General features: G+C 41.0%; 3 protein-coding genes across 5 annotated transcripts in view; 1 reads left to right on the top strand and 2 right to left on the bottom strand.

The window, feature by feature from the left end:
• The window catches only part of sla1a (Src like adaptor 1a), a 33,764-nt gene extending 26,621 nt beyond the window's left edge, over positions 1-7,143 (bottom strand). The window contains exon 1 of the mRNA XM_037794147.1: positions 7,021-7,143. The gene's annotated coding sequence lies outside the window, so the exon portion shown is untranslated. The remainder of the gene's footprint in view (positions 1-7,020) is intronic.
• On the top strand, positions 812-11,021 carry ccn4a (cellular communication network factor 4a). Of its 2 annotated transcripts, none has more exons than XM_037794145.1 (5): positions 812-1,115; positions 5,496-5,784; positions 8,046-8,300; positions 9,487-9,680; positions 9,772-11,021. In XM_037794145.1, the coding sequence occupies exons 1-5, from the start codon at positions 1,068-1,070 to the stop codon at positions 10,069-10,071; spliced, it is 1,086 nt and encodes a 361-aa protein (XP_037650073.1). In that variant the 5' UTR covers positions 812-1,067; the 3' UTR covers positions 10,072-11,021. The 2 variants fall into 2 exon arrangements, with proteins under 2 accessions (XP_037650073.1, XP_037650072.1); XM_037794144.1 differs by having other exon boundaries at positions 813-1,115; positions 9,469-9,680.
• ndrg1a (N-myc downstream regulated 1a) lies at positions 10,561-25,569 on the bottom strand. 2 transcript variants are annotated; one of them, XM_037794142.1, is made up of 16 exons: positions 25,405-25,569; positions 21,089-21,163; positions 19,946-19,981; positions 17,445-17,550; positions 17,025-17,145; positions 16,634-16,696; positions 16,474-16,534; positions 15,885-15,971; positions 15,181-15,237; positions 14,964-15,067; positions 14,789-14,845; positions 14,616-14,667; positions 13,824-13,871; positions 13,331-13,366; positions 12,974-13,025; positions 10,561-12,010 (listed from the first exon to the last, which is right to left on the bottom strand). In XM_037794142.1, exons 2-16 carry the CDS (start codon positions 21,143-21,145, stop codon positions 11,781-11,783), a joined length of 1,167 nt encoding a protein of 388 aa, XP_037650070.1. In that variant the 5' UTR covers positions 21,146-21,163; positions 25,405-25,569; the 3' UTR covers positions 10,561-11,780. The 2 variants fall into 2 exon arrangements, with proteins under 2 accessions (XP_037650070.1, XP_037650071.1); XM_037794143.1 differs by lacking the exons at positions 19,946-19,981; positions 21,089-21,163; positions 25,405-25,569 and adding an exon at positions 18,208-18,657.

Raw genomic sequence — 25,569 nt, 5'->3', positions numbered from 1 at the left:
TCTTCACTCACACAACGCGCGCGTTCTCGCTCCACCTCACGTTCATACGCGCGTTCACTCCACACTGCAGGAGAATTAGTTTAGCTCTGAGAATATCTAGTGAATGTACAGTGGACGTTTGTGCAGAATTAACTGCTGCAGCTCCTCCAGACCAACAGATGTTTCCCGTGTCTTGTGAAGTGACGGGGCTCCGCAGAGAGAAACGTTATCGTCTCTGACCAAAACTCCGGTGTCTCCCCTGCGGGCACAGTCGGAGACGATAACGTTTCTCTAAAGCCAACACTAGGATCAGCATTGATTCATGGAGAGACCTTCGTCTGGTCAGCTAACATTACTGCCAAGCAGCTGAAATATAGAGTGATATTGTGGTCACTGTTTTGAGCGATGCTCGTTCATGTCTATGTAGAGCAATCAAAAGCGCGAGCCCGACGCTGACTTTCGTTGACTTAACGGCCACAGGTGTCGCTGTTAACAAGCATTTCTGAAAGTTACAAACAGTCCCTTTAAAGATTAATTTAATGGTTTTTTTTGCACAGAATGAGGACTGTGGGTTTTGCCACCCATCACTTATTGAAGTTATAGGGAAGGACCTCTCACGGCCAGCATGGAGAGGCTAAATTATTAAAGCAACCATGCAATAGCTTTTAATGTATACAGGCTACATGTGAGTAACACATGTGTCAGAGAGGGACCTCAGAGAGTCTCTGTGAGTGTCTCTGGGTTTCCAGACCCGCCCTGTATAACCACCGGGGTTACCATGTAGTGCTGAGGAGGAGGAGGAGGAGGAGGAGGAGGAGGAGGAGGAGGATCGGGTGAAAGTGGAGCAGAGGAGAAAGAAAGAGAGGGAACCGTCCTCCTGTCTGTCTTCAGTATGCGATGCTTGTCCTCCTCTCAGACCTTACGTCAGCCCGGACAGTTTAACAGAGACACACAGACAGACAGACAGACAGAGAAGCACAGAGATGACAGCAGCGACGGGACTTGGAGGAGGAGGATGTAGCTCACCTGCGGACATTTAGAAACGGGACTAGTTCTGGACTCGATGCATTTGCAGCTCCGCACCAGTGATGAGTTGGCTCCTGTTGTGGATTCTAACTGCAGCCGGGATTCAACAGGTGGGATGGAGGAGATACTATATATATATATACACACTGGAGATGTTTGCTTTTTTAATGAGCAATCTGTAGCTCACTTTCAGGATGCAGAGTTGTGAGGTTAACATTATTCTGAGAATATGCATCTCTATTGCCCATTTAGTAGATAGATAGATAGATAGATAGATAGATAGATAGATAGATAGATAGTAACTTTATTGATCCTGAGGGAAATTCAAGTTTCCAGCATCACAGTTCCATAGTGCAAAACATGTTAGTAAAAAGGCAGTAAAAAAAGTTAGTAGTGCAGAGTACAAAAAAAATATACAAGATATAAAAATACAAGGAGATGAGGAAAATATATAAGTATAGTAAATATAGTGCAGGGTAACAGCTGTGATACACGACTATTAAAAAAAAGTGAATATAGTGCAGAAGAGACTGTTAAAAGTGAGTATAGTGCATTATTATCTGTCCTGCAGTGTCAGTGATTCTATTTATGCAACATGGAAAGCTACTATAATCTTTCTATGGGGGCTTACAGTGTGTTTCTATTACTTCACAGTAGGGACTTCTGACAGGTTTTATTTTATTATAGAGTATTTCAATAGCTTATGGACTTTTGTGGTGGCCTACTCAGTGGTGAGTTTATAGTAACCACTTCATTCAAGGTAACAAATTATAATGTCATGACATCAGACATTAGTTGGCTGTAGATCTGTAGATGTGGCTCCAAAAGTCAGTGCAAAGTTTTCTGGACTTGTGACAGAGTATAATAAGCTTGACTGAATTGACTGACTAACCTGACTAACCCCATTATAACCCTCTATGCATGTTTCTGAAGAGAAGTTTTGTCATCAATCATCTTCTCTAATCGGGTTAAACTTGAGAGTGTGTGTGTGAGATGCTGGCAGTTGCCACACTGCAGCTTCACTTCCCATCGTTTGTTATGTTTTAGTGACACCTCGTGGTTAAAAAGGAAACAGCTCTATTAAACGGCTTCAATAAAGTTTTCTGGCATCCCTTATTTCCTATAGTCCCCCATTAAACTATCTTGTCTGAGGCTCAGCTTTTGGATGTTGGATATTTGGGTAAAATATTTTTTTTTTCAAAAGTGATTTATTACAAAATATTGCAATCTTCTCGGTTTTGACAGTTTTAAAGCCACTTAGCAACTGGAAAAGTAATTTATGTTTGTCAAAATAGACTGAACTGGTCTAAATGGTGATATTTTGTAAAAAATAAAATAAAAACAATAATAAAAAAAAGAGGTCATACATTATTTCATATGGGATGTTACTATAATTTTAGCTGATAATGTAATGTTTAATGCAATTTTTCACATTCCTCTTACTTTCATAATAATGCTGAGCAATATGAAATACATTGTCAAAACGATATCAAAATGTCTATCGTATTTATTTTTTATCATCATAATTTCATTTCAGTTATGTTCATTTTGCACTCAAGTTCTTAAAATGAGAAAATACTTTTCATTTGTCAAGTATTTAATTCAAACAGGAGTGTACAAAAATAGGCTTTACCGTGTGGTTATATATATATATATATATATATATATATAGACTATTTATTTATTGAATTACCAGAAAACATGCAATATCATGATTTTGTCTGTATCGCTGCAGCCCTATAGCATCTTTTAAACTTTTAAACCTGTTTGAACAGTTATAAACTGTTCAAAGTCATGTTTCCTCCTTTAAGTGTCACAAGCTTTTTGAGGGAAATTTAAGAAAACATCACCCCAGTGACAGTTTGTCTATTTCCCTCTGGCCTTTTTGGAAAAAGTGTCCTTTTTCAAATGTTTTCCCACTTCTCTGAGGAAAAGTTTGTCCATGCCTGGTTCACAGGTCAGAGGTCATCTGATCTGACAGGAGGAAAAAGGTCATCTGTACTTAACATTAAACACCATTATCATTAACTGGCCATCACCAAAATATGACAGCTATTTGAAGTCACACTGGAAAACATTCAAAGAGATGACGATACTGAAGGACTGTGTCATAAATATCCATAAAATCTGAATATTTTGAGATCACCAAATTATTGGAGCGTCTTTCTCTGCTTGTAGTCACGCTCAAGTTTTCTTAAATATCTGTTTCTCTAATTCATTTAGTGCATGTTATTCCGCCCTTTCCCGACAGCGATTAAATACTTTTAAAATAAAATCATGCTGAATTTAGCGAGCAAAGATAAATGATTTCAGGCTGATGATTCTATTAGGCTTGCCCCATGTTTTCATAATTAACTTATGAAACTCCCACCTCTCTGCTCTCCTGTCTTTGTTAGAGTGATGGACAGCTTTGGAGCCGTGTTTGTTTTTTCCCCCCTTCTCTGTAAATTAGACCGATAACTGCAGGCTAAATTAACTCCTCTGAGGAATGGTTCAGTGGCACGACCACGATTAAAACTCATTTATCTGCATTAACGTTATTAATATGACCATAAATCATAAGTGCAGAGAAAAAGCTCAGGGATATGACATGGGGTAAGATGATTGAGCATATTTCCTCACAATTAATTGCAGATTAAGTGTGTGCATGTGGATCAGAAGCACCTTACTAAAGTGCAGCGCTCTGAGCATATGGATGATATTATGATTTATGAGTATACAGACAATATAGGACACAGATGTTTGCCTCCCTGTCTAGACCAGACAATAGTGTGGCAATTATGATGTCTGCTACTGCTTCAATGTGTCTTAATCATTACGATTGTGATTTTATTATCATTTCATATGAGTTTAGTGAAAATTAACATACTCCACGTATCATATTAGTTGTAAGGATGTATAGTTTTGTCAAGTTCTTTACCTAAGAAGAACATCTCAGTGTTTCTCTCTCTGAACGATGACCCAGAGACAATCTCCTGGCTTTTTTCCCGAGCACACTGTGTTCTCAAAAACAAGCAGAGTTGAATTTGGCCTCTAAAAAGTGACATCAGAAAAACACAAATCAAAAAAAGACAAGCCTCCTCTGTTGAGACTCACGCATCCACTGTCCAACACTAACCTCCACTCAAGTGCTAGGCTGTTTATGTGGCCCATGTGGCCTGTTTCAGTGAGAACATCTGCTTTTAAGAGCCGCAGAGCTGTTTACTGGGTGATCTTGGCTTCACAGAACAGCTCGTAAGAGCCAAGAGTTAAGTTGTTTAAGACGTTTTCATGTCACTGTTCAGCAGAGTTGCAGATTTGATATATGATTATGGATTTTTTTCAGAGTGTTAAGTAGGCCTACATACACGACTAGGCTATGTCAATGCTTTGATAAGATTATCTCCACTGGGTGTTTATTTTATTTTATTCATTTTTATAGGCTTAGTTGATTTATTACACAGCATGAGCAGACGTCAGCAGGCTGCCATGTGTTTCACCATGTAGGCAGTGAGGTCGTTGAGACCAAAGAGGGCAGGATATGAAAGAATTCAGGATTAAGTATATTAAGAATAATGCATCGCCCCATGGGGTCAAATACCTTTCATGTAATAAAACATGGCATTTTGATTTTGCTACTGAAGCCTATGACTTTATGTGACTTTATGTGTAATAGTTCATTCATGATGGTACAGAGAATAATTGATTGCATATTGAAAAGGCAATTGGTCATAATGTCAACAAAAACATATTTTAGTGAAATTGGCTGGTTAAACTGGATTTATTTTTGGCTGGACCGGCCAGATAAGTGAGTGACTGGCCGTTGCTATTTCAAAACAAAAAGGCGGGAACAGTCCTTTCACGTTTTCAGTTCCACTCACTGGAGCGAGTGCCTCTCCATTGGCACATTTCCACCAGATCCGGTGACGGAGGGCGTCTCAACGCTTTCCGTTCATCAGTCGCCCAGTGCATGGTGGAAGTGTTGCGGTGAGTTGGAGAGGGTCTGTATTTGCATAAAGTTGAAAAATCTCAACTTTATGCAAATGAGCCCGTCCAGCTCGACGCGTCCGGCTCACGAAACTTGTACAAAGCTGTGAAACTAGGCGATCCGGTTCTAAAATGAAACGAGATTCAGCAGTGGCATCGCCTATTTGTTGCTTAAAAGGTTTTCAGAAGTTGATTTTTGTGGATTGTTTAGACGGAATAACAGAAAATTTATGAGCAGGCCGCCATGTTGTTTGCTATTTGAAACGGCAAGCAGAAAACCCAGGGACCAATCAGGTGCATTGCATGATAGGGTACGTCGACGCTTGAATGGCCAGTTGAGTGGAGCAGCGCGTCGTTTAGTGTCCTCGCCAGACCTACTGCTGCATTTAACATTATAGACATGACCACTGACTAATTGTGTAACAACTCAGCCACAAATTCACAGACTGACCATACACAGTCCAGACATATACTCAGAGTCTTATTTTATTTTAGGCTTAATTTGCCCTCTTTCCTCTCTCCAGGCCTACTCCCAGAATTCCACTGCCATGCCGCCCGCCATAGCTGTCACATCCCCGGCCGTGGACCTATACAACCGCACGCAGTACTGCAAGTGGCCCTGCGAGTGCCCCAAGGTCAACCCCACCTGTCCACCGGGGGTGAGCCTCCTCATGGACGGCTGTGACTGCTGCAAGACCTGCGCCCGGCAGGTGGGCGAGGTGTGCAACGAGGCCGACACATGCGACTACCACAAGGGACTGTACTGTGACTACAGCTCGGACAAGCCGAGGTACGAAAAAGGATTGTGTGCATGTAAGTGTCACTCACCAAAACCGACAAAACAAACAGATTTTACACAGCGGGTTGTAGTTTATATTCTGATGTATTTTAGGTTTACTGTCCACACCGCAGCACAGACTGCAAGTGACCAGATTGTAGGCTAGGTGTTTGCTGCCATATCAACACGGGTTGTCATAGCAACAACACAGGTGTTACTTGACCAGAATACTGATGCAGTAGTCTGCTTGGTACCACAGGCAGCAGCATGCAAGCTCTGATTTCTGTTTGTTATTTCAGTAGTTTATAGTTACATGACGCATTTTGACAACATATATTTATGTGCAGAGCTCTGTTTGCTGCCATCACTGTGATATCCTGCTGAATTAAACCACAAACACAATGACAACAGTTGCATGTCCACAAAAGATGTGATGTGGTTCGTATTACAAACCACCTATGGAAGTGACTTGTCGACATCAAACGCCTGAATTCCATATGTTTTAGGGTTGTTTATACATGGGAAATGATATCCAACTCCTTGACATGCGAAACAAGCTTTCAGTATTAATAATGCAGAAGTGCCTTAAATTTGCATTCTTTCTAATAGCCAGCAGGCGGCGACTCCTCTGGTTGCAAAAAGAAGTCTGATTGTATAGAAGTCTATGAGAAAATGAGCCTACTTCTCACTTGATTTATTACCTCAGTAACCATTGTAAACATGAGTTTATGGTCTCAATCGCTAGTTTACAGTCTTCTTCAATGCAGCATGATGTTCATTTAGTAAATTATGGTCCCATTTAGAGTAAAATAGACAATAAAGCAGGGTATGCTTTAGGGCGGGGCTACAGTGGAATTAACAGGTCGCTACCACGGCATTGTCCAGTCTGGGAGTTGTCCTTGTTTTTGTCTTACAACTTAAACCCTTTCACAGTGTGTTGTCAGTTCATGAAAATTAATACTAACATTTTGATCACCTAAAAAACATCTTATTTAGCGTTCGGTTGTACATAGCTCCACCCTCTCGTATCACTTCTGGTTGCAAAAAACCAAGATGGTGACGGCCAAAATGCCGAACTGAAGGCTTCAAAACGGCAGTCCACAATCCAATGGATGATGTCACGATGACTACGTCCACTCCATCCACTTCTTATATACAGTCTATGCTCCAGACTTAGCCCTAAATCTAATTTAGACATTCCATATGTTTCACTGTTCACACTCAAATTGTAACATCAGGTGAAACCACAAGGACTCAAACACTTTACTTACCAGAATCAGGTGCAGTACACGGGAAGTCAGGCCAGAAACAGGCAAAGGTATCCAAAAATGCTTGGCAAAGACAGAGTCTATATACACAGAAGAAACGTGTAAATCACATAAGGGATACTCGAGGAAACAAGGCTGGAACGCTAAACGCTAAGATGAACTGGCACAGACACAATGAAAGGAGGGTGATAACGAGGGACAGGTGAAAACAATCAGGATGAGGGGCAGATAATTACACAGGTGGGAAATATAACAGGAAATAATAAGTGAATACTGGAAACAAGGAAAACATAACCTTAGAGGAGAGCGGGACATGACAGAAACAGAGAATGTTGGCTTGTACATTATAATATTGTCACTAGCAAAATGTATTTTATATTTTATCATTTCATCATTCACATCATTGTTAATGTGTGATATCAGCCTGCAACAGAAAGCGTCAAACCAGAAAGTAATTTATCCTACACGGAGCGGTGAACTCAGAATGTTTACTTAAGTAAAAGTACTAATATCACATTGTAAGAATACTCTGTCCTGTCCTGCATTCAAAATTTTATTTAAGTAAAAGAACATAAATATAAGCACTGAATATACTTAAAGTACCAAAAGTAGAAGTACTCATTATGCAGAATGTCCCATTTATATTATTGGTTTATAATTATTGATGCTCTATAATAAAAATTATAATTTATTAGTTGATCACTGTTGAATATTAGTTATATTTTGTATTAATCTGAATCTGTAAAAAATAACTAAAACTGTCACATAAATGTAGTGGAATAAAAAGTACAGTAATTCTCTCTGAAATATGATGGGGTAGATGTATAAAGTAGCATAAAATGGAAATACTCAAGTAAAGTGCAAGTACCTCAAAATTGTACTTAAATACAGTACTTGAGTAAATGTACTTTCTTACATTCCACTGCTGCCTAAATGTTGCACACAGAAGTGAGAAAAGTGTTTGCCTTATTGCATGTCATGTATCATGTCTGTATAATACTTGACTGCTTGTCGTCCCTCTCTGCCAGATATGGTGGGAACAGGCTGCGAGCACGACGGCGTGATCTACCGTAATGGGCAGAGCTTCAAGCCCAGCTGTAAATACCAGTGCGTGTGTGTGAACGGCGCCATCGGCTGTGTGGCGCTCTGCACAGAGTCCCAGCCACCACGGGTGTGGTGCCAAACGCCACGCCGGGTCAAAGTCAAGGGACAATGCTGTGAGCAATGGATCTGTGATGAACCCAAAAGAGGGCGCAAGACGGCGCCGCGACATGCAGTAGAGGGTAGGATGCCTTGAATATATGTATATATATATACAGTATATACACTAGGAGGGGTAGTGTTCTGTTGCTAGGTGAAGTTGAGCTTTATCTTGCAAACTCTCCAACTCCCAATAGCTCTGCCAAATCCCCTAATTTCCTTCCAGCCCACTGAAATGCATCACAGTTCACAGCTGAGTCTGAAAAAACATCAAGGGAAAAAGCTAAATCAAAGGGAATGCTTCAACTATTGTGAGAGAGCACAACAACTTAAGGCTATGGAATAATAGAAAGCATTGTCATTACTTTATAAGCATGGTTATGTAACTAATTCTTAGGTTCGGGAAGCTTTTTAAAGGGCGGTGTGATCTGAAGGATATCATTGTAGATGCAGTTCTCTGAATGACTTCATATGTTCAATGCATTGTACATGTAAAAGGAAAAAAAAGGTCGCAAGAGGCCAAGGAATGCTAAGTATTTAAAAAAATCCCCTGTGGTCTCTTCTGATAATACATTAGTGCTAATCTACAAGTACATATTTTGTAGAAGAAAGAATTTATTTCAATAGCAGATGGATTCAATTGGATCTGATATGTAGCAGCAGCTGTGTTTGGAATTGGCAGTGCAAACATCTGTAGTTATGTGAGTCCAGGAGGACCATGAAGTCTGGGTGTGTGTGTGTGTGTGCAGGGACGGACCGATCCTTTCCTGTGGAAGCCCTCACACTGTTTTTGGGTCGCGTCCAGTCATTTATTGCAGCAGTGCTGCGGAGGGATCAATGTGGACGGAGAACTCTTTGTGTTGCATAAGGACTCAAATCTGATCCAGATTACAAGGGAAACACAATTTAAAGATTTAGATTAAAAACAGAGACAACAGAAGGTTCCTGTGCTTCTCTTGGTAAGATATTATAAATGTAGGAACTGTCCTCAACTTGTCCTCAAACTACCCCTCTGTGTTATCAGCAGGGTTCTCAAAACCTTTTAAACAGTTTTCAGGGCTTTTGACTTTCTTTGTTGTTAGTTTAAGGTCTTATTGATAACATTTTTATGTAGATGACTATTTAAATCTCTGTGTTGTTATCTTTATCCTTCAACATTATTTTATAAATTGGTCCTTTATTTAAATAGAATTAATATGTATCAAACATGAAGTGTAGCAGCCAGTTGTAGACATGATCTGTTTACCTCAGGTCTCTATGCTGATCCAGCTGCCCCGGCTGAGACCAGGAGCTGGCACAAGAACTGCATTACCCAGACTACCTCATGGAGCCCCTGCTCAAGGAGCTGTGGCCGCGGCCTGTCCCTGAGGATCTCCAACGCCAACGACGAGTGCGAGATGGTCAAAGAGTCTCGCCTCTGCACCCTGCGGCCCTGCGAGGTCGACATCACCAAACACATCAAGGTAGCAGTCTAACAATGATTTGCATGATAAAAACTGGATGTTAAAAAGGTTCCCAGACGTTTACACCCTTTCTACTCTCTTCCTCCAACAGCCAGGAAAGAAATGTCTGAACATCTACAGGGAAGAGCTGTCCTCCAACCTCACCATCTCCGGCTGCACCAGCAGGAAGCAGTACAGGCCCAAATACTGCGGCGTCTGCACAGACGAGCGCTGCTGCATCCCCTACAAGTCCAAAACAATCGACGTGGAGTTCGAGTGTCCCAACGGGACAGGGTTCACCTGGAAGATGCTGTGGGTCCAGGCTTGCTTCTGCAACCTCAGCTGCAAAAACCCCAACGACATCTTCGCCGACCTGGAGAGTTACTACGGTCACTCAGAGATCATGAACTAGCAGGAGGCGGTCACGGGATGAACTTGACCTTTTTCTGGCTTCTTTTTCTCACGCAGTGTTTTATATTTGTGACGATTATGTACAAGGGATTTTCTTACGGCCTTTTTTTTTCCTATTGGAAAAATCTGTAAATATGAAATATATATGTGTAAAGCATGATGTGCTTTTGAAGAATATTTGAGGCAGTGCTTTGCAAATGAAAAAAAAAATATTCAGCCAGTGAGTGTGTGAAATATTGAAGGCTTAATTTATTTATGTAGCTTATGTAATAACATATGCAATTTTCTTGAGGTGCTTTCAATAGCAGTCAACATTGTCTGTCTTTAAACTCACTTAGATAATAAGGTTTTATTGTAGATATTCTCCTTTATATTTCATGGAATTTACTTTATAATAAATGTAAAAGTGGCAGAAATGGACGAAGCCTTATTTTAGGACCACATGTCCAAATATGCAATAATGACAGGATCAGGGAAGATCAGTTACACGTTTTTTTTATTGTCATTTTTTTAATAAATACAAACTGTTATGTCATTTTAATGCTTTTCTACAGCATTAGACAGTTGTGCATCGCATCTTTACAAAGCTGTGTATGTGTTCTACAAAGCAAAAGTGTTGCCGTAGTGCAAAAGTAAAATACGGGAGTAAAAGGTGTCAGGTAAGTTCTATGGCTATCCTCATGTTAACATGTGGACCTATCAAACCTATCACTCACCCAAAAATCCACAACCACATAGGAGCATCACGTCTAAAAAAGAAAAGAACAATTCCATGGCACATCTTTGTTCCATTGTGCTTGATTGCATAGAAATAATTGTAAAAAAAGAGAAAATACTTTATGTCTGAAGCCATGATCCATTAATAAAGCATACAATGTAAAAGCTTTTGAATGTTGTGTTTCAGAGTGTTTGTGATTCGTGACAAATCATATGAAATGTACTAAAAAAAAATGATCATTCTTTAAGTTTAACAATGTGATATTTGCACAGTGAAACAAAATTTGCTGTCCCTTAATTTTCAAAGTTACAAAGTTTATTCAACCAAGTGCCTCCCCGTTCTCTCTCTCCACATGTGTCCACAAAATGTGCTCCTACGTACAAACGACAACACCTCAGATATGGAAAATAAAGAGTAAATGATCAAACAATTACAGTGAGAACAGAAAAAAAACAGTCATTTACAGTCAGGTATATTTGAGAAAGCTGTGTCAATATGGTAAAAATGGATAAAAACGGGATGAGGGAACACAGAAATGGAAATTAGAATGTTTTTTTATATGTAAGAGATTATGAGAGATACATGTACAAGCTGGTGTACTGGCAGCCACAGCTTTCTCCGACATTCTCTACTTCGGTGTCCCCAGATGCTGCGTTGCCCCTAACAACACACTCACCTGACCATGGAGCTCAGGAGCGTTTTCTGTTCAGGTATGTTCAACAGAAAGACAAAACAGGGATACAGTTGACCCTGACCTCCCACTCAAAAGACATCTTAATTTCTAATTGGGGCGTCTCAGCTGCACGGTCTGCAGGCGAGAGTCCATTGTGCGTTTTTTTACAATACCAAGTATGCTATCTCAGTGTCCCTCTCCACATCGGTGTGTGTGTGTGTGCGTAAGAATGTGTGTGTGTGTCAGTTAGAGGCAGCGCAGCACAGACCGAAGGGACCTTGACAGGGTTTTGGGTGCCCGGAGAGTGAAGGTTTTCACTTTAGCAGGACACTTCGGTGGACTTAGGCGTGGCTTGGTCCACATTGCTGTTGCCTGTGCCGTCCATGGAACCACTCGTGTGGGAGCGGCCGCGCTGGTTGTCGGACGTGTGGCTGCGGCTGCGGTTGCCCTCGGTGGTGTGGGAGCGGGAGCGGTTGCCCTCGAAGGAGGTGACGCTGGAGCCGGAGGCGGTGCGGGAACGGACCAAGCGGGTCATGCTGGCGGCAGGCACTGGGGAGAAAGGAGAAGGAGGAGGAGGATGATTTAGTAAATGTGTTGACTGAAGATCGTTCTAGTGTTACTGTGAAGAAAGACTGTATATAAAGATGGACGACATGACAGCTCCCCTAAAGTGAAGCCAAAACATCTCGATCGCCCCCTGGTGGCTGGCTGCAGTATAGGTCATAAGTCCCGCCCCCTCAATGTTAGCGGATGGGACAAACTAAAAGTCAAAGTACACGGCAAATAGAGTTTTCCTCAATATGGTTACTGTCGTTTTAGATGGTTCGTATCATGCGGATGTATGTTCAAGTGTTCATTTTTTCTGCTAAGTTTGGTTTTAATTATTTAATTGATGCTATAAAAAGGGGGAGAAACATCATGTGTGATATTTTGGCTTCACTTCTGTACAGTGGAAGAAAGTGGAGACGTGTTGTCCATCTTTATACATGGAAGAAACTAAATACATTTACTCAAGTAATTCTCTGAGGTACTTGCACTTAATTTGAGTATTTAAATTCCATGCTTTAAAGCTTCAGCAGGCAGACATTTTTGGCATCACTGGGCAAAAATTCCATAATAACCATTCAGCATATTGTAATTAAAATGTTCTTAGAGATAACTAGACTTCTGAACCTCCTCATGGCTCCGTTTTCAGGCTTCAAAATTTGTTTAGCTATTTTTACTCAAGCAGTGATACTTTTAGTCTGACTACTTCTTCCACTGCTGTTCTCTGCACATTTCGCAGTACAACAAACGTCTGGAGTTGACCTCATAGGTGGAGTTCAAGTCACACCATGAGTACATGGGTCATTTATTAACCAACACAGGGGTGAAGAGGAGAATGTGGGTGAACTCTGCAAACACTCACGGTACCAGAAAAAAAAAGTACAACGTTTAAAAATAGTTTACAAAAATTGTGTAAATCTAAGTGCATGTCACCAAGTAAAACCACTGCATGCCTCGAATACTTACTGTGTCCCATGCCCTGAATGAAGTACTTGAAAGCTTCTGTGAGTTTGGCAGGCTGCAGGGAGAGGAAAAACAACACAAGTAGGGAGATAATTAGTCCTCTTATCATTAATTATCACACTTGTTGACATAATATTGACAGACTCAATCTCTCATCCAGCTTCCTGCTCAGGGTCTGAGATATGACAGCTGGTGTGAGCAGGTGGAGGATTACAACCTGACTAATGTGGTTCATATCTGCCACTTGCTAATGCTCTTAAGTGCAACCTTCTTATGCCATGCACACGTCCACCTGCGCCGATTATCCAGCCTGCTCCACAACACGCTCTGTTTCTGTCACACAAACACAGATATACACACCTGGTCGACCTGGGGCATGCCTCCGCAGTCAGACATCTGGAGCGAGCAGGGAAAACACAAAAAGAGGCCATTAGCATTGAGCATGTTGTGAATTCGCACAGCGGTGGACACACGCCATTACCCCCATTACACTTGAACACCTTGTCCCTGCTACCTCCGATCAGTGTTGCTCTACACCCTGAACAGTTAACCCCAATAAATGACACCCATTTTAGCTCCAACAGCCATTTGGTGTCAGTTGTGGATCATAAAAAGCTGCCACGGGCCAGCACAAGTAGGTCAGTCGCAGCAGATTGCGTCCTCAGAGGCGATATGCATACGCACGTCGCCTCCGAGGACGCATTCAGCTCTCCTACCCCTGGTTAATAAGTCACCAGCTAAATGCTGAGCCACTGGAAATCTTATCAGCCGATGAGTTTCCATCAAGGCTATTATAATCTGAATGAGGATATGGGGCAGGAGGTGGAGGAGGGAGGGAAACAGGCCTGCTTACCTTAAGCAGGGTAGTCTTTGTTGGGTCCAGCTTGGTGTTGCACTCAACCTGCAGGTACAAATAAAACACATTTAATCAGTAAAGTATGTTAAATGTATATATTGCTATGGCTAAAATAACGTAAAATAAAATATTACATAATGTTGAACTTGAAAGTAAGGTTTTAATATATCACCTATAATCACTGGCTGTGGCTCATAAATGCTGAGAAATCTAATGCTTTTTGGGGGATTTGGAGCACCTCGTCGAGCTAAAAGCAGTAACAGTCATTCACCTTTGACAGATTAAATCTACTCTGCATCACTTGCTTTCTGTTCCCAACTTTGTTCTTGCCTAAATCATGTTAAACTGTTGTCCTTAAGCTTTTAATCTTGCATATATCTCGGGCTTAACCCATTTGTGTCCAAAGACTATATTTAGTATGATAAGGAAAAATGCCACGATATTTGTTCCGATTGGTCAAAAGTCTTAAAATTTGGTACGGACATACTTTGGTCAAGTATCTAACAGTTCATCTTTTAAATTGTTTAGATCACATGAAAAATGACAACATTGTGTTTATTGAATGTTTGCAAAAATGGTAGTGAAATGTGCCCAAATACTAGATATAGTATGATAAGAAAAATTTTCAGTTGCGGGTACAAATGGGACAGGCGACTAGAGTGAATAGAAAACACGTCCCGGCAGCACAAGTTTGCTGGGTTAACGGTGGTGGGAAGTCTATCTAATCATTAGCATTTGAGCCTCGTTTTTAACGGTTGTGTGAACGACAGAGATTGTTCCTGAACTCACCACGGCCTCCACAGCAGGAGAGCTGTCGCCAACCACCAGCAGTGAAGGGCACCTGGATAAAGGAGACACATACAATGGCAAATCAGCGTTGGTGAAATAATATATTTAATATAATGATTTAGATAAAGTATGCAGCAGGTGATGTTGTCGATTGTTGCTCGATGACAACTCACTTGAGGGTTCTGACGTGGCTTCCAGGGATCGGCCTCTCAATCTCCAGATCCCTCCGACTGCAGAGACAGACGTGCGTTATAGATAATCTTCATATTGTTGTCAATTGAAAGTTAAGTTAGGTTGCACTTAAATTGGTGTATTTTTAACCGACCGACTTGTATGTGTTTTCTTTACCTTTCGTAGGCCTTGACAAAGAGATGCAGGTTAAACTGGTTCATGTCATTTAAGATGTGGTGGCGGTATGTTCCGATCAGGTCTTGGTTGTGGTGGATCTCCTCCTGTGGAGACCAAACACAAAATCTGTGTTAACTCACTGAGACCTAAAGACCTAGAAAAGCCACTTAACCACATACTGCCCTGTAACAAAAAAAAAGAGAATTTTAATCTGTACCTTTCCAAAGAGGTGGCCGATGATCATGTCGGGCATGGCGCTGGTCCAGCCGGTGATCTGAAATTAGACATAAAAACTTCTTTTAGCTTTAAAGCAGATTAATGTGTTTTTGTTTGCTCTGCCAGTTCAACATTCTCAGTTTCCAGATAGCTTCTGGTGGTATGGAGGACAGAACATGCCAAAATCAAAAATAAATGACTGAGTAAATAAATAAATAAGTCATTAAATTAAGAAAAAGTAATATTAAAAATAAATGTAGGCATTAATTAATTGATGAAATGTGACGAACTGATTTTGTTTTAATTTTCTTCTTTATTTATCTCCCTTTTATCTATTTATCATTAACTTTTAAAATGATTTTTGTATTTATTTTAAATCTATTTAATCATTATTCAATTGTATTTATTTATTCCTTCATGATTTTCCCTTTGCATTTCCCCCCGTTTATTTCCCCAAACTTATTTCTGTACTCTTTTCTTTTTACATTTCTTCTTTCATGAGGAAATGAGGGTGCGGTCATTCAACATGTGTCATGGGGATAGAGCGCATAGATTGACTATATGCTAGCCAGCTCGCTGCTTATCAACTCCAGTCTTCAGTCTTTTTGGCAGTTTCTGTCCTCCATACTGGTGATGTTTCAGACAATCATTTAAAAAGGTTCGTTATGTGTGTATGTTTGAGCTATTAATGTGTGTGTGTGTTACCTTGTGTGCAGCCCAGTCCATCCATCCCTCAGCACATGGGTTGATGTTGATGGCCAGCAGCCCCTCCACCATGTTCGGGTAGTCCAGCTAAAACACACACAACTTGAAATTAGTGATTTAGGCTAACAATCTCTTCAGGCTAACAATGTTATGTGTTGGATTAGTCGTAGTTATTTTTATGGTTTTAGACAGCTCTTGGGTTGTTTAGGTTATTATTAGGATTACATCTTTTATGATATATTCTGCAGGCTCTCCTGGTTATATATAGTTGAGATTAAAAAAATGACATATTGTGCAATGATGCACACTTGATTTAGTTACAGAGAAGGCTACAGCAAGGTGGTTAAAAGTTTTATCTGTCCGCCTTGTGTCAACAGAGTGAGACTTCCTACTGGGCACAGTGTTAGTGTTGAGCTGATCTGGAACATTCCTGAGGCTTTCATGGCTCAGCAGGCTCAAGCAATAAGCAGCGTTATATTGCCAAAGTCAGCAAAAAGAAGAAACACATTAGCTGGCTCTGTTAATCCTAAAATGATTAAAACTCTAATAATGATTAAGCCTGATTGAGAGGGGACGGGGCCAAACTTACAGCGAATCTGGTCAGAACGTAGGCCCCGGCTCCGCTGCCCATACCGAGAACACTCTTCAGCCTGCGGTCAGACATACGGGGATACTGTTAGAACAACAGGTTAGAAAATATCCTAAATAACAGTGTGAAGAGTGAGTGTGAAAACTGCAGCTCAATTTACCCAAAGTGCTTCAACACCAGTGGGAGGGTCTCAGAGAGCTGGTCCATGGAAGGGTACTCGTATCTGGAAAACAAAGAGCATATTGTTACATATTAATAGTTAACATTTTAATAATAACCGCTATCTAATCATTGATCTATATTGCTCCATATTGCTGATATCAGCCATCTGTTTTCATATCATGGTAAGCTCAGGTAACATGAGGCAAAGTCCCACCACCATCAAAGCAGAGATTAGGCTGAACGAGATAAACACCTGTCCCCGCAACACACCTGTCAAATTAGGTCGTCTTAAGTACATCCGCAGTTATCTACCTCTCGAGTCAAAGGTCACAGACTGCTTGACATACATTAAGTGCTTGTGTGTGTGTGTGTGCGTGTGTCTGGCTCACCCAGTGGAAAAGGTGTTAGCTCCCTCATGCTGCCCGGGGGCGTCAACGTGAACCACGGCAAAGTGCTGCATGATCTCCGACATGTCTTCGTGGTTGAAGAGCGTGTCCCAGCAGGTTTTGTCTGGAAAAAGTCAGAGGAAAAAAAAAAAAGGAGTGGATGAGCGATACTTGGCTGATAAGTAGAAATGACCTCCAGTAACCGGAGAATAAGTGCAAGACTTGTTTGTTTTTGTACAACATGCAGGTGCCTCATCGTCTTACAATATTTGACAATATGTCAGTAAGAGTTTAGATACTGTAAAGTTAGCTTGGTGAACCTAATCTGGTCCCACGTGGTGCGGTAATTCAAAACACCCCCAAGCTTTAGGCACAACAACAGATGTTTCACGTAGATTGAGCTGAATAAGGAGCTAGGCTTACGGTTCAGTCCAATGTCATGGAAGGTGAGGATGACTGGTCTGTCACCCTTGGGAACCCCCTTCATTGTACAGTGAATTCTTCCATAAGGAGTCTCCACATCGTGCTCCTATAGAAGCAAAAAAATGACCAAACTTAGCATAAAAAAATGTGGAAAATAAACAATTTAACAACATTCGAAGTAAACATATCAAAGAATTATAATTTAAGCTTAAAAAAAATGAGAAAAATGTTGCACCTCAACATTATATCCACTAACTACTCCACTACAATTAAAATGCATCAGTTAAACACAAATTGCATAAAATGACCAAATTAGCCACACAGGATCTTCATGTTAAATGATGCATTCACAAAAGGTTTCATTATTGCATCATTTAGTTGTATGAATTTTCTTAATGGCATCAACTTTTCTTTTCTTTCAATTTTTCACAATATCCATCCATCCATTATCTGTAACCGCTTATCCTGTTCAGGGTCAACAATTGACCTAATCTGCATGTCTTTGGACTGTTGGAGGAAACCGGAGTAATTTTAATAATTTAATACTTTTTTATTTAGTTATTTTTAATTACTGTAAAACCGCCAAACCATTTAAAAGATTATCCACTTATTAAAATCCAGTCCATTCCTTAATAAGCCACAAATCACAACCATAAACTAAACTCTATTCAGCGCTGCCACCTGTTCTACAACTCCAGCACGGGAGCATAATCCCATAATTCACTGGAAACTGCTCAAACATTTCAATAAAGCGTTTACTCACGCTGACTTCAATCTCAGCAACCATCATTTCCACGTCAGAATCCTCCAGAACCATGTTTGCAGGAAAGGAGTTCAAAAGTTTTTTGTTTTTTTTAAAAGTGTAGTGGCAGTGGCTCCCTGAGCTATAGAACCAAACGTTGGTATTAAGCCTCTGAAGTTGTTTAGCGCTGCTCTGAGAGCTGCGTTTTATACCCCTGCTGCTTACCAGTCGACCTAAGCTCCCTGCCTCCCATGGTGCCTTGCAGGCTGGTCAAAACAAGCTAACTCTAGATGGAGAGATCCCTAAATTGGATCAACCAATGTCAGACAGAGGGGCATTGGCTACGGTGTTAACATGATGAGTACGTATGAGTGTTTGTGATCAGTGCTGAATGAATGAGGGAGGGGAAGACATTCAGGAAAACAGTTCCAAAATGACATCTAAAGTGAGGAACCTTTAACTAAAATCCTAAAATTGAACACAGTCTTTGTTGTTAAGCTATTTGTAGCCTTTTCTGCTAAAAATGACAGCCATAAACATTTCCTAAAAATACTCCATAAACAGTCCATGACTGACTAATGGGCTTATATAACCTAGAGCAATACAGACAGAATACTGTGTATTTCAAAATAAAAGCTTAAACTCTAAATGCTGTTAATTCTCAAGATTTGTGTGTATTTGAAGAATTATATTCCAAAATGAGGTGCAACTTCCCGTCTCAGAGATATAACTAATGAAAATAAACTGTTCAATATATCAGAACAGTGTTATTATAGGAGAAAAATGTTTGTGTACAGCCATACATTTCTATATTTTCACCTAAATAACCTTTTGAAATCAAACAGTTTGTGTGCGGATTGAATTCTAAAAAAGGTCTGCCTGACCTGTAGGTCTAGCACACTGTACAAGATGACCTGATGTGACATCCAAGGAGGCGTATCACCCATTTACTGGACGTAAACAACATCTACCGCGCGCCTCGCTCCACCCACCCTCCCTCCCTCTACTGAGCACATTCAAGTACGTAGGCTACACATGCAAGATAATCCTGCAACATGACATGTGTACGTGAGAGTGCATATGCATTTGTTGTGAATGTCAGGCAGTAAACAGGCAATATTGTCACCCTCGACTAATCCTACGTCACTAATTGTTGGAGAATTAGCCGCCACAGAGACATATCATAAACCTTGCCCTGGATTCAGGTCGTCTAACCTGTCACACAGCTTTATGGGCCTCTTGAAAAAGCTTTGTGAAGGATCTCCGCCCACTGACTGCCTGACCAGTAAACCCATATCCTCACACACTCTGGAGCCACTATGTTCAGCAACTTCTTTTTCTGACCGTGAGGGTCTGAGCGCTGTCCAAGGTGCTGAGAGGCCCCCCAGACTCAGCAGCATCCATATACCATTCAAAATGTGTGTGTGAAGTGAAAGGGTTGATGCACTGTTATATCTGTCCAGAGTGTGTTTCATCACCCTCGGTAGCCGACTGAATTAGTGAAGGCCCAATTAGATTTCAGTCCTAATAAAATCCCAGCAGATGAAAGGTCATCGTCATGAAGGATGAGCCACTGCAACAACTATGTTGTTAGTGTTTCTTTTTTATCCACCACTAGATGGTACCAAACAGGCTCAAATTATAAAATATAGAATAAAACCATCTGTATATACAACCAGTAATTGCTATCATCTGTCGACACAAGCTTCAAATAACAAAGCTGGGTTGGGAGAGATGCATGCTGGATCTTATTGCATACCTTGATAACGAGCTGCAGCACAGCCTCTCTCAGGCCCTGCAAGGAAAAAAAACAGAGTCATGAAAAGACAAAACTAATGCAATTGTAGCATGCTATAATCTAATATCCTGAGGGCGCCATCCTGTCACTGGATGTATTTTCACATCCATACGACCCGTCATGAGACACTGAGGATAATTTCAACTGCACATTATTATAGTTGTAAACAAAAGGTCAGCAAACCTTCAGAACTCTGCACAGAAACTTTCACACAAACCTACTTATAGGTCCAATCATTTAAGGGAACCTTAATCTGATACAGAACATAAGAAATGTACAGTATTAGAGAGAATCATATCTTTACCCTGTGGCTGATACGGCCAAAACTGGCGTGGAGATTATGATTTAAGTTTATTAGTTAGTGTGACATTTAATATTATCAATATTATGGTGCAGATCCAAGTCGAGGTCCACAATGAATAGTGAGATTATGCATTTTATTTCTATTTTCTAATGAACTGCTACACTTACTTGAACAAAACAAACCTGGCACAAATGATTGAATCTCATGATTTGTATTATAATGCAAATCCAGATGAGGTTTAAACATGTCTATTACTGAGTGCTTTCTGAGTTCTTATTAGTATATTCTCCTTAAAAAAAATAACCTTTCAATATGGTTCAACTATTTTTAATTAATCCACAGAGTATGTTTTCTACTACCTTAGTGGCTCAGATTTTTTTAACAGAAATTAAATTAATTTATAATCATGTTTGTGTTTTTCTGTGAACAGCACCGGTGGTATTCATTTAAAATGTGCCCAAATTCTTACATGTATGGAGCTTTTTTCCTATCTTTATTCAAGAGCGTGGTCTTTCAAATTGAGGGCATGACTTATTGATTTCACATTTTGTAATGCTTTTTCCTCAAAACCCCGTCCTCACACTCAAATAACCCCTGCTTGTGCTTGGATTAGCTCTGCTTCTGCTCAAACTGTATGCTTGCACTCACATATTGTTGCTGGCTAAAACACAGATGTACTAATGAAACACACAAGAGAAACTTCATCAGGCATAACAAGCTGAGCGATATATAGTACTCGAGCAGGTTTCTGAGAATTCTCCTCAAACACTGTTTGTCTTGGCTCGGTTCAGGATACATACCGGCAGTTCCCTGTCGACCAGCAAGGGTTTGGACTCAACAACCTGGATGTCATCCATTTCAGAGAGCTGCAGAGCCTGTGTGTCAGAGAGATCAGAGGAGTTAGGGAGCGACTGGTTCAACCTGTGTTTGAGACGTTTCAGGTTACATTGGATAATGTTTGGTGGGAAAAGATTTCCCCAAACTTAGGCGTGTTCTTTTCAATGGACTATCATCATTTTACTCAAACCTCTTTTCAAAAAAAAAGGTGTGGTGGTAGAGGTTGTTGGGCTAATAGCAGGCTGACTTGCAGACAATAAAATGACAGATTGGCTGAACTTTCTAGCAGGCGTGTTTCTTATTTACACAAAGGTCATAAAAAGAAACTACTATGGACCTGATCGCACTCCCGTACACACACAAGTGTACAGACACGGAAACATGCAGAGACTGGTGCTGCGATCTGCACTAACATGTGTTCCACGTAAAAGGGCCACACCTGTGAACCGCCCTCAGAGACAGACTTATGAGGACACACTACGAGAAAGTCTCAGACAACCTGGGTTTGCAGGTAGGCAGGCCAAAAGAAATTATGATTTCTGAGTAATTCTCACCATACTGAAACGTGCCTAAAATACTGTGCTGTGGCCCAAATCATTCACACATGGTTTTTGAGGACTCGTAGAACTGAAAACTGTCCCTCCCTAATAATAGTTTCAAGATTTGGGAGTGTATTACAAAAAGAGGACGAAAAATAAAGAAAGGAAAGGGGGACTGTGAAGAGAAGCTGTTGGTCATGATGCTGTGTTTTGGAGGAGAGCGGACAGACTGCGGCTCTGCATGCAAATTAAATTAGCCAGTTAAAAGGCCTCTTTGTCCGCTGGCACCGGTGGCTCCTGGGAGCCAGGGGTTTTGCCCCCTTCACTGACCCTCACACACAGGAAGCAACAGACACCCCGGTTTCCATCGATACATCCCCAGCCTCTTTTCATTCCCTCTGCTGGCTTTCTGTGCGCTTTTCTCTGTTTGTCTTGGTTTCTGCTTGGTTGCTATGTTTGCTCTTTCCAGACTCATTCCATCTGTTTTGTGCTCTCCGTCTTTCCGTTTGTCCCTGTATACAGCCACAACTAATCAACAATCGACCTACAGGACAGCACTGCAGCGGGCTTGTCGGAGCGAGGTGGTCTTTTAGAGGAAGTGATTCATCACATTTCAGATGTGGAGATGTCCGGCCGAACACGCCCTAGACTGACACACATACACACACACAAACACATGCTCCTCTGACCGGGAGAGACCGGAGCCAGCCGGATCTCACAATAGCTCAGAGGAAGAGGAGTATCAAACAACAGGTTCATTTTTCTGCCGAGGCCTTGAAAAACATGGCCGTCGTCGCACTGCAGGCGCTTTGTTGAAGAGGACAACAAGAGATCAGCCCCCGTTGAGATTCCACAGCCATGTGAGAGAAGTCACGTTCACAATGTTGGAAAACGAACTTCAGATTAGAAAAATGGGGGAAAAGTCATCGCACGCATCAACATGGGGGGAAATCCTCTAAGCCTATTTTCAAGCCTGTTTTCAAACGCCGCTTCGTAAAAGCAGACGTGAGAGGAAAACAGAGTGCAGACTTCCTCTGTACTTGGCTATCATCACCACCTGTTAGCAGGTTGGCAGCACAGAGAGAGAAGCTGGCTGAGACAACTAGGTCACCTGTTGTTTACACCAGCGGTGGGCCTCCAACTGTTTGTCTCACTGAGCTAATGTTTCACCTGACCAAGATGAGCAGAGGGAGGCAGGCGTTTTAAATTTAACCCCACAGGATCCTAATCCCAAGCAATGAGAAGTGAGACATGTAATGATTTGTCAAATTAATGTCATAGATGATGTAGACTTATGTCATGTCAAATATTTGGCATGGAAAATCACTGCTACAGAACAATTATATTAAAAGGAGAGTGATGTTTTTGCAGTGCATCTTTTTCTCACAGGGGTTTTATGTTGCTGCTGCGGCAGGGGGCTCTCTTTAAACTGGCTTCACTCCAAAACTGGCTTGGTGTCATTGGCAACAGTCAGTCTTTAACCAAGTCAAACCAGTTCATACATGCACATTCCCTTTTGAAACTCATGTGGGTTTTCTTTTCATTCTTTTTTTTTTTTTTTTTTTTTAGAAGATGTCAGGCTGTGGGGAAGAAAAGCAACTATTCAGTGAAGCAGCCTTGGCCTGGCAGAAGTGAGACTGTGTTATGCAATCTTGAACAGGAAACAGTGGGAGGATATAGGCTCGGGACGATCCAAAATGTGTAGCCCAAAATCAGCTGCATAACAGAGAATACAACCTCTGTACTTTGCAGTGAAACACTGGCCTGTACGGTTTCACTACTTCTGAAACAAGATTTGGAAATAAGCATCACTTGTTGACTGAAAGTCCCACGACAACATGCACTATTAAAGAGGATGTTTTTTTGCTTTTTCTCTTTAGTGTGTTGTAGCCTATAGTTTTTTGTGCAAGTAAAAAGTCTGCAAAGTTACAAAGCCCAACGTCCACGCCAAAGGGAGAAACACTGCTCCTGAACTGCCTGAAACGCATTGCCTGAAGCCCCGCCCTTTTCTTTCGTAACATGGTGATGTCACCAAGTAATACATTTGCATAATACCTGCCTAGCAGCTAGTTTTGCACGCCATCAAACAAAGCTAGCGCTAGTTAGAACGGAGCTGGAGCGGAGTCAGAAGAGTTTGGTTCAATTCACAAATCACACAGTCGGTCAGCTGACCAATCAGAGGAGACTGACCGGGGGGGCAGGAGCTCAAACAGCGTTTCAGACAGAGGCTGAAAAGCATAAAGAGTTGTTTTTTTTTACTTTAAAGCATGTAAACATGTTCTAGTAGAAACCCAAAATACAAGTATGAACTTGAAAAAAAGCATAATAGGTCATCTTTAATGAAGACTTTACATGACTATAATGCTTTTACCATCTAACTGATAATCCATTACTCTCCTGATTAGGTTTTATATGTTGATTCCTGAAAAGCAGACTTTTTGGGAAAATCCAATGTTTTCACTTGAGCGAGATAATGTGGCTTGAGCTTTTAGAGGAAAACAACAACACTGATGCGGGCCCACATAACACATTAGTGCTTGTTTTACCACAGCAAATCCAGAGATATGCCACACTACGTTAAGCCAGAACATCCAAGTTACAAAACAGCATGAGCTCAAACTCTTTCTGTTCGCTGAGTGAGAGAGAGAAAACATATGTACTGATTAGATTTGGACAGCGAGGCTCAATATTAGTGAGCCAGAAACAAGGCCAGGCCATCCTCCCTCCATCCATCCATCTCCTCCATGTAGTTTTAAATCCACCAGCACGGGCGGCTTCCATCTGTAGAAACAATGATTGCTTCCCTAATCTTTGGGAACTCGCTTAATCTGTCAAATCCCTGGTTCTGAAATATCAGCGCGGCAGCAGCAGGCCTGCTGGACTAAGCTGTCACAGACCTACATTTTCAGATTGTAAAAGATATCAAAATGTGGGTGTCTCCGTTGAGTTGGTGAGTGGGGGTCAGGGTGGTTTTTTAGGGGTTCAAGCAGCTGCTGCTGTTTATTATGAGACGTATCCTCCTGAGATCAGGTTCAGAATCTTTTAGACAGGATTGAAGACATTAGAATAAGATGGAAAACTAAACAGAACCTTAAAACAGGTCAGGATACAGTGTTGTTTTGGTAGTAACCAATGGATGATATGCTTTATATTTTGGCACAAAACAACATTTTTCATATTTTGACTTTAGCTCTATCCCCTCCCTACCCCCCACTGCCCACACCCTCATGCATGTTTTGGTTTATTTTCTTTATACCAAGGCTAAAGCAAAGAGGATTTGTTATGAAATTATTGCTCTCACAAAATTTGCAACCATGAAAAGATCCTGCTTGAGTGTGTGTGTGTGTGTGTGTGTGTGTATCCAGTGTCACATGTGTGAAAAGCATGTTGATCAAGTTTCCTGTAGGCCTATACCTGCTGACATGCTGCACACAGGTGTGCCCTTCCTTAGGCCTACTAACAAAGTGCATGCTTTTAGAAATATACTAAACATATAAAAGTGCCCTCCCAAAATTGACATGTGTTTTGCATTTTCCTAAATATGCACAAAAAAAATATCTTAGGCCTACTAACAAAATGCATGCTTTTAGAAATATACAACACAGTGAAACATGTTAAAGTGTATGCAACAACAACATGCTGAGACACGCTGCGGAACTAACAAAACAACTGGGGAGTAAAACGCGCCCAGTTTCTTATAATAAAAAAATAATGACAAATCATCTGGAGCAGAAACCTACCTGTGGATTAAACTGTGTGATTGTCCTGAGATGAAAACTCCCGCAGATGGAAACAAAAAAAAAGTCCACAAAAACTTTCTCTCTCTTGTCAAACAGGCAGATTGTAGCAGAGACAGAAGAGTTGCTTTGTTTATAACGTGCAGCGCATGAAGGCGGATGTATGAG

Source organism: Sebastes umbrosus, chromosome 15, assembly GCF_015220745.1.
Source record: "Sebastes umbrosus isolate fSebUmb1 chromosome 15, fSebUmb1.pri, whole genome shotgun sequence".
NCBI lineage: Eukaryota > Metazoa > Chordata > Actinopteri > Perciformes > Sebastidae > Sebastes > Sebastes umbrosus.
This window is presented reverse-complemented; position numbering and strand designations above follow the sequence as displayed.